Source organism: Cynara cardunculus, assembly GCF_001531365.2.
Source record: "Cynara cardunculus var. scolymus isolate 2C chromosome LG 15, CcrdV1, whole genome shotgun sequence".
Lineage (NCBI taxonomy): Eukaryota > Viridiplantae > Streptophyta > Magnoliopsida > Asterales > Asteraceae > Cynara > Cynara cardunculus.
Window position 1 is genome coordinate 12,017,169 of NC_037542.1, and position 8,886 is coordinate 12,026,054.

The 8,886-nt window shown below is 37.2% G+C and overlaps 2 protein-coding genes across 3 annotated transcripts; one reads left to right on the plus strand and one right to left on the minus strand.

Annotated features, from left to right (window-relative positions):
• Positions 1–336: 336 nt before the first annotated feature.
• On the plus strand, positions 337–5,361 carry LOC112527605 (probable polyamine oxidase 2). Of its 2 annotated transcripts, none has more exons than XM_025138335.1 (10): positions 337–864; positions 1,909–2,024; positions 2,142–2,230; positions 2,323–2,436; positions 2,919–3,006; positions 3,393–3,478; positions 3,567–3,669; positions 4,073–4,170; positions 4,305–4,734; positions 5,017–5,168. In XM_025138335.1, exons 1-10 carry the CDS (start codon positions 822–824, stop codon positions 5,074–5,076), a joined length of 1,227 nt encoding a protein of 408 aa, XP_024994103.1. In that variant the 5' UTR covers positions 337–821; the 3' UTR covers positions 5,077–5,168. The 2 variants fall into 2 exon arrangements, with proteins under 2 accessions (XP_024994103.1, XP_024994102.1); XM_025138334.1 differs by having other exon boundaries at positions 341–864; positions 4,887–5,361.
• Positions 5,362–6,125: 764 nt separating this feature from the next.
• On the minus strand, positions 6,126–8,482 carry LOC112528056 (pentatricopeptide repeat-containing protein At5g08305-like). The gene has a single exon (XM_025138955.1). It carries the CDS (start codon positions 8,394–8,396, stop codon positions 6,780–6,782), a length of 1,617 nt encoding a protein of 538 aa, XP_024994723.1. The 5' UTR covers positions 8,397–8,482; the 3' UTR covers positions 6,126–6,779.
• Between the last annotated feature and the right edge of the window lie 404 nt (positions 8,483–8,886).

Genomic DNA, 8,886 nt, shown 5'->3' on the forward strand with positions numbered 1-8,886 from the left:
CTACGTAAAATCTGATTAAAATTAAAATTTAAATTCGCTTTTGATCAATTTCCAATTTTTATTTGAATACAACATAAAGAAAGATTACTTTGATTTTTCTTATCTATCAATTTTTTTGGATAATTATAATATAATAATCTCTAAAATTTGATTTTAATATATTTTTTAAAAAAATATGGATAAAACCCGACCCGTATATTGAATATAGGTGATGACTGATGATAAGAAGGATCCCTTTTCACCACGAAAATACCACCGACCTTATTGACACCGAACACTTTCAGAAAACATAAATCAAAAGTGAACCACGTAATTCATGTGTTCATTCCTCCCTATAAAACCCACAAAATATCTTCTTCTTCTTCCCACCCAGATCACTTGGATCACATCATCTTCACAATCAAGACTGGACAGTGGACACCGTTCATTCTTGGGGAATATATCAATTGGGTTTTACCTGATCTCGACATTTGAACCGATTATCAGATCCGATTGTATATTTATTAGCCCAGGGTTTTTGGGTGGGATTCCAAGGGTTGAGTTTGAAATACGTATGAGCTGGTTGGTCAAGCTGGGTTGTAATTGTTCGAATTCCAATCACTTTATTACTTGCCTTCTTCTGTTCATCCTCCATCACTCGCCTCAATTATTACCCACTTCCAGATTTCAATTTGATAAACCCTTGGATCCTACAACACCCAATTCTGCATTCTATTATATACTCTTATTATTGTTGTTAGTTTTCTGTAACTTGTCTCCTGCCACTTCTACTACTATTCTTTCGGTCTCAATCTTGATCGATCATCATCATTCATCGCTACATGGGTTCGTCAGGAGACAAGAGTAATCCCCAATTGAAACAAGGTTTATGATCATCCCTCTTCTTTTATTTTTACTTCTTATCTTACAGACTTGTGGTTACTTACTATTCACCGGAATTTTCCACCAGCACCGTCAATCTTGATGTATATGTATATAGGCCCAAAATCATGTATATATATAACTATCCTAAACCCTAAACAATTGACATATTTACAGAATATATCGAGATATTCATTCATTATGAACGAGATATTTATGGAAGATGATAGGTTTCGTTCGTTATGATTGTTGCTTTGGATTAGGAACAACTGAGATATTTATCGAACCAAATATTCTAACAGGCTAGATAGATGGTTAAGATTTGTCTGTGTTTTGTATGGTTGCAAGATTTCCATGGGTTGTGTTTGAAACTCCCTTTATATATATGTGTGTGTGTGTTACTTGTTTTGGAGAAGAACTTGCAAAAGGGTTCTCAAAGACAATATAAAACACAGACAAATCTTAACCATCTACCTTGTGTGTGGGAAACTCATTACTAATGTCAAAGGTATTTATTAATTACCTGCTCATTTATGCTGGGAGGAATCAAATCTGAATCTTTAAAGTTGGGTGATGCATATTCTGCAAAAAAACTATATTTTTTGTTTGTGGTTCTCTGTCAAACTTCAATGTGGTCCCTACATTTGCATATATGTTTATGGAGTAGGAAAATTGAAAACAGATCATAATTTTCTTTATAACTGATGTGCCATGAATTTATGTGTTAACACTTGTTAGTTTGAAGAGGTGGTCTTGCTAAAAGGATTATATATACCCTCAATAGTTGCAAAGGATCAGAACTCCTCTCTGTTCAGATTTCAATTTGAGATACTATATAATCAATCCAAGGGGTAAATCAAGTACAATCAAAAGAGGAAGAAGGGTTTCTTTTATAACTTTTATGAATTTATAAAGATTAAAGAAAGGATGCTAGATGCAATTGCATATGTGAATAGTCTTAGAAGTTAGAAGATATCTCACTTTATCAACTCTATATAGCAAATCCTCTATACTTGATCTAATTCATGCTTTGCCCTTCACATGCAGCACCCTGCTATTCAAATATCAAAACAAGCCATTCAGGATCACCATCTGTTATCGTAATTGGTGGTGGCTTTGCTGGCATAGCTGCTGCTCGTGCCCTCTATGATGCTTCATTCCGGGTAGAAAATATCAAACATTTTCTTATTTAACTTTAGTACTCACATCATTCTTGCAAGTGGGGAACGGGTGGACACACGTAGTAGACAATATGTTATTAATCTCATTTATGTTTTCAGGTTATCTTACTTGAGTCTCGTGAAAGAATTGGTGGTCGAGTTTGTACGGATTACTCATTTGGTTTTCCCATAGACCTGGGCGCATCATGGTGAGAGGCAAATTCACAATATTGACTGATAAGACATATTTATACCTGTCCGTGATTACCATGCGTATTCTAAGTTGATGTTAATGTTTCAGGTTGCATGGGGTTTGCAAAGAGAATCCCTTGGCGCCTCTCATCGGAAGACTTGGATTACCTCTCTACCGTACCAGTGGTGACAACTCAGTGTTGTATGACCATGACTTGGAGAGGTAAGTCATCCCAAATTTCCATATGTCATGTATGTAGGAGATTTCATTGTAGTTCCTGTAAGTGTTAAGTTCATACCAAGAAAATATTTCTCTTAGTTTATACCTGATCACAATTGATTATCGGTTGACTTTGTAGTCATTTAAACCATAAAATATGAGAGTGAATGTAGAAAGATGATGAACATTGTTAATAGTTGGATTCTTGCCTATGAACTTTAGAATCAACTAATGGGAAATGCCTATATGGAACAGTATCTAATGCTGTACCTTTTAGTTTTCTGTTAATTCTTGGTTTGTTACTGTATTTTCTGTTCATTATTTCTCTAATCAGAGTTCATTCACCTTGATATTTCATTAGGAAATTTAAATTAAAATTGAAGTTCTGAAAACCAATAACTGGTAAATATACTTGTAACCAACAAACTATGATATTTATAGTTATCGATGTATTTCTTTGCTGATTTGGCATAGTATTTCTTCAGCTATGCGCTATTTGACACCGATGGGAACCAAGTTCCTCAGGAATTAGTCTCACAGGTTGGGCAAACATTCGAGAGTATCTTGGAAGAAGTAAGCCTTCTCTCTCTCTGCTTTACTCTACCTCCTTTAATATTTGGATAATATTTTTAATAACCATCCTGCACGTTTGGCCCAATTAGTCCATGTGGTCCATGCAAACTCCCCCTCATCATGGATCGGCAAACTTTAGGCCTTCTAGCCTACCAGTGTGGCCTCTAAGGAGTTGATGGCATCTGTGGGATTCAAACCAACTAAGGTTTCATGCCTTACCCACTAGGGCAACCCCTTGAGGTTGTAAAATGTTCTTCCTGAACTAGATTTTAAACACGGTTCCTGAGAAATGATGAATTATTTATTATAAGCGATCATCTTTTTGCTTGGTGGTTTTTCGGGTCTTCTGGTTTTTTTATTCTTGATATGCGGTGTTTATATTGCAGACAAATAAAGTGAGAGAAGAGTTGAGCGAAGACTCGTCTATACAGCATGCAATATCCATTGTGTTTGAAAGAAACCCAAAACTAAGGTATTCCTATTTTACCTCCATGAGCTTTGTAAGTGATGTCTTTCTTCAGATAATCATACGAAATATCTTTTTAATAACTATTTTACAGGTTGGAGGGACTCCCTCACAAGGTGTTGCAGTGGTACTTGTGTAGAATGGAAGGTTGGTTTGCTGCTGATGCTGATACCATCTCTCTAAAATGCTGGGACAAGGTATGCTCTTTTCTTTTCCCCTGTTGCATTTCCATTTTTTGTGGGGCAGGGGGTTTGTTATTATGATTTCTGATGTGTCTGTTGAAGTCCCACATCGGCTAGACTTGGACCATTATCCCTTGATATATGTTGGAAGCTCCGATCCCTCCTCAAGGGCTCTTTTTGGGGGTAATCTAATGGGGTTTCACATATTCTCTCATGGTATTAGGTCTACCACTTTAGGGCTCAATGCTTCCCGAGTAATCTGTACTCGGGACAATCTATGCTAGCTCTTCTCAACATGTGTTAGAACCTTCCCTCCGAAGGGCTCTTTTGGACAGTAATTTGATGGGGTTTTACTTATTCTCACCGTATGTCGTTAAAGCTAAAAGCACCCATCTTATTTATGTTTTCTCATGCACAGGAAGAGTTGCTTCCAGGCGGGCATGGACTTATGGTTCGGGGGTACCAGCCAGTTATAAATACGCTGGCCAAAGGCCTTGACATCCGCGTGGGTCACAGGTTAGTTGTGATTAAGCCTTTTACCTATGTTCTTACTCTGTTACTTATCTATTTTTACTTATAAAATGCGTATATTTTTTGTGACCGTTTAACTCACTTCCTTTGTTTTATTGTTAATTCCTGTATTGCCAAAGGGTCACGAAGATAAACAGACGTAATAATGGTGTGAAGGTAACCGTTGAAAATGGCAAAACATTCTTTGCAGATGCGGTTATAGTTGCCGTCCCGCTTGGTGTTTTGAAGTCGAACACCATCAAGTTCGAACCAAGACTACCTGAATGGAAGGAAGAAGCCATAGCTGACCTTGGAGTTGGAATTGAGAACAAGATAGTTTTGCATTTTGAGCGAGTGTTTTGGCCAAACGTAGAGTTTTTAGGAGTCGTTGCCGAGACTTCATATGGATGCAGCTATTTTCTTAATCTTTACAAGGCCACTGGTCATGCTGTTCTTGTTTACATGCCTGCGGGAAAACTAGCAAAAGACATCGAGAAAATGTCGGACGAGGCTGCAGCTAGTTTTGCTTTTACACAGCTTAAAAAGATTCTTCCAGATGCTTCCACCCCGGTAATCTTACAAATTGACTTTTTAGAATCAGACGCTCATAGAACATTTTTTCTTCGTAATGACAAAACTAAACTAACCTAGTATATCTCCCGTAATCTTTGATTTCTTTTTAGAATCAGACGCTCATAGAACGTTTTTCTTCGTTTAAGCAGATACAGTACCTGGTTTCGCATTGGGGCAGTGACGTTAATTCACTAGGTTCATATAGCTACGATACAGTAGGAAAACCCCATGATCTGTACGACAAGCTAAGGATCCCGGTGGATAATTTATTCTTTGCAGGGGAAGCAACGAGCTCCGACTACCCCGGCTCGGTTCATGGTGCTTACTCCACCGGATTAATGGCGGCAGAAGACTGCAGAATGCGCGTTCTTGAACGTTATGGGGAGTTGGATCTTTTTCAGCCCGTTATGGGCGAAGACACCCTTGCATCTGTGCCGTTGTTGATCTCGCGTATTTAAATTTCATCTACAAACTAGTTTCGTAGGTATTTACTCTAAACGATTAATGTGCAATATCGAACTAGCAGATTTCCAGAACTTAAGTAGTAAGTGCAACATGGAGTGTAATGTACCTTGCAGTATATAAACTCATTGCTAATATATATATGCACTTGAAGTTGTGGCATAATACAAGTTTAGAGTCAGTTTGCAACCATATGCTCAAAAACCAGATACTTTGGTCGATCCATGATCCGTTTTGGATGATGTGATTCAGGGTGTGTTTGATATCGAGGTAAAGATAGGACAAGACAAGACATTTGTTTGGACTAAATGACCAATTTACTTGTAATGAGTTATTTATATCTTTTTAATATTTTGATTAGTTTATGTTAATTTATTAACTTATAATAAAATAAATGTTTTTTATATAAAGAAAATATCATTAGAAAGTTTTGTCAAGAAAATTGAATTGACACCAAAATAACAATTTCATTAGTTTTCAAATTTTATTTTATACCTTTTCTACGTTAGTTTTTTATTATTAATATTTAATAAATTATGTTAATTAATTAAAATATGAAAAAATATAAAAATAATATTTTGATGACAGTAAAGTGAAAACAAATAAATTGATTAACGAGGGAGATGCGATTGATGTTTTAGAAGGGAATTATGTTTTATTTTGAAAGCATGTTGATAAAATATAGGCTTGTTTCATCTTGTTTCATAAGGTGGAGGTGGAATATTTTACTTTGTTTCAATGTAGAAGTCATGTCAAACGTGGAACAAATATCCATGTTATTCTGTTTTGTCATGTTCATTATATAAAATGCACCCATAAGTTGCTTTTAATACATGGGACATGATCAGGGACGGACCCAGAAATTTTTTTAAACGGTAGCACCACTTGACCATAAGAAAAAAAATATAGGAAATTTTTTTCAAACGATGCCACCGTTTGACTAAGAAAATGACACTAACATGATTCAAACTTGGTTGTGGGGTAGAATTGGGGTTCTCTTCCTCATCTCCATCACCGCCGCCGCATCCTCTGGTTTTCCGGTGTCTTCTTGCTTCTTCTCACCACCTTCATGATGATATGGTAGCACCATTCTTTGAATTTTATAAAAAATACGGTAGCACCTTCCGAAACGATACGGTAGCACCGTTAACAAACCTAAAAATTTTACCCTTCGGAGGCGAAATAATACGGTGGCACGTGCCACCGTATGCTCCCATACAGGTCCGCCCCTGGACATGATGGGATAAAACAAAAACGTTTTGTTCTATTCTTGGTACGACATTAGACTATGACCAAGTGGGACAAAACATCAAAGCATGTTGAACAAAAACCATCAGAGTTGAGACAAGATTGGTGAATTATGGAGTTTTCATCAATCATTTTAATTCGATGCACAATCTAGAAGGGTAAAATGATCATTTATGCTATTCATACAGTTTATCCAACACAAAAAAAACAAACAATAACTTATTATCTAAATCTATACACACTTAAATCTATGTCATAAGCACCATACTTATAACCATGAATTAGTTAACAATTTTCATAAGCAAGTTCCCTGCAATCAAAGAATATGCAACTTAAATATCTACAATATCAAAGATGCAATCCTGTAAAATTTCAGAATCTGAATCACTCAATTGCTTTACTACAAAATTCAACATATTATAAATTTGTTCGGATTGGGGATGAGTTTTATCATGAGCTATGAACCTGTGAGTGAATCCAAGTATCTCCACAAAGCTCCATCCTGGTGATTTCTTCACCCCTCTCTTCTCCATTGCTTCCCTCATTCTTCTAGCTTCGTCCCACCGGTTAATAACCGCATAAACGTTTGATAAACCAACATATCTACCATCATGATCCGGTTCTAATTCAACAAGTTTCTTTCCGACTATTTCAGCAAGATCAAGATTCCTATGGTTAATGCATCCATTCAACAATGCCCCTAACATGGAAGCCGTTGGTTCCATAGGCATTTGAGTCAAGAATGTGTACGCTTCTGTAAGTTGTCCTGCTCGTGCCAATGCATCCATCATGCACGCATAATGTTCGGTTTTTGGGTTCAAACCGTTTCGAGTAAGAATCTTGAAATAGTGCCAAGCTTCGTTGACTAAGCCGCCATGAGCACAAGCACTCAGAATGCATAAGTATGTGATCTCATCTGGTGTGATTCCAGTTTTCTGCATTTCTGTAAACATTTCAAGTGATTCATGAACAAACCCGTGTGTTGCAAGCCCTCCAATCACAGCGTTCCAGATTAAAACGTCGGTTTGCTTTCGCGGAACTCCATGGAACACGGCTAGTGCAGCCTCTATTGCTCCACATTTGGCATACATGTCCACAAGGGATGTTCTTAATGCTAAAGTTAAAGAAATCTTTTTGTCGATGATGTAACGATGCATCATGATCCCTTGATCAAGTGCACCTAGATGAGCGCAAGCACCTAATACACTGACCATGGTCACCTCATTGGCGTTGATGCTCGATCCCTGCATCTTTTGAAAAATCGCCAGTGCTTCACTATGCTCACTACACTTGACGTACCCGTCAATCATAGAGCTCCATGACACAACATCACGGTCTGGCATTGAATCAAACACTTCTCGTGCCAATAATACTTCCTTGCACTTCACATAACAATCCAACATCGAGTTCCATGACACCAAGTTCCTGTTAGGCATTTCATCGAACAGTTTGCGTGCATACCATACATCCTTGAAAGAGCCAGCAAAATGAATCAAAGAATTCTTAACGAACCTATCAGCCTCATACCCATCTCTCACAACACGCCCGTGAATCGATAATCCAAGCCGGACGTCCCGCACATGTGACGCCGCCTTCGCTAGAAACGGGTAAGTTAGATGGTCTGGGGTTACACCCATCCGCAACATGTCAACGAAAACAGACATCGATTTGTTCGGATTTCTGCCTTTGGAGTAACCCCTAATGACGGTGTTCCAGTTGAAGATAGTTGGGTTTGGAAGCTGAAGAAAAATTGCATAAGCATAATCCATGTTGTTGGAGGAAGTGGCTGCAAAAGAGAGAAATCTTGATGCGAATGCATCTTCTTGGGTTAGAGGAAACCCAAACGTGATCATGATGGAATGCATTCGTTTGAACTCGCACAATGATTGGCAGTTCTCAAGCAAAGTGATCAGATTTCCATTTTTACATAAGATTGTAGCATTCAACATTTGCTGGGTTTCACCCCCCTTGGTTTCGTTAATGGTTTACAGATGATCAGAAGTTGAGATGCCTTTCGAGATGATGCTCGAGTCTCGACTACCGATCCATGTAAAACTAGAATCGGGGTTGGAGACAGGAATCCTCAAAAGTTAAAAACCATGGACGAGGATGGTGGCGGGTACCGTGGACCCTCCGAAACAACTTAGATTTTCTAAAAAAATCCGTATTAATTTATTATAAATTAGAATAGTTTAACTTCTTCAAAAACATTTTATTACCGGTTTGATATCGGTATAAATATTTATCTAAACACTTAAAAATATTTATTATCAATGTCATATCAAAATAAGTCAACAAGTTGTTTTTATAAGCAATTTCAAACACCCCTTAAATATATTGTATATCCATTATTAAAAATATCATTCATAAAGAATTAGATTTAGTATCTTTTAGATTTATAAAAAAAGTGTTTTCACTTCTATTCTTATTATCTTACAT

Coding starts and splice junctions, on each gene's coding strand:
- LOC112527605 (XM_025138334.1), top strand. CDS start 822: ATGGGTTCGTCAGGAGACAAGAGTAATCCCCAATTGAAACAAG. Junction 2,437..2,918: donor TATGACCATGACTTGGAGAG/GTAAGTCATCCC, acceptor GTATTTCTTCAG/CTATGCGCTATTTGACACCG. Junction 4,735..4,886: donor TTCCAGATGCTTCCACCCCG/GTAATCTTACAA, acceptor TCGTTTAAGCAG/ATACAGTACCTGGTTTCGCA.
- LOC112528056 (XM_025138955.1), bottom strand. CDS start 8,396: ATGTTGAATGCTACAATCTTATGTAAAAATGGAAATCTGATCACTTTG.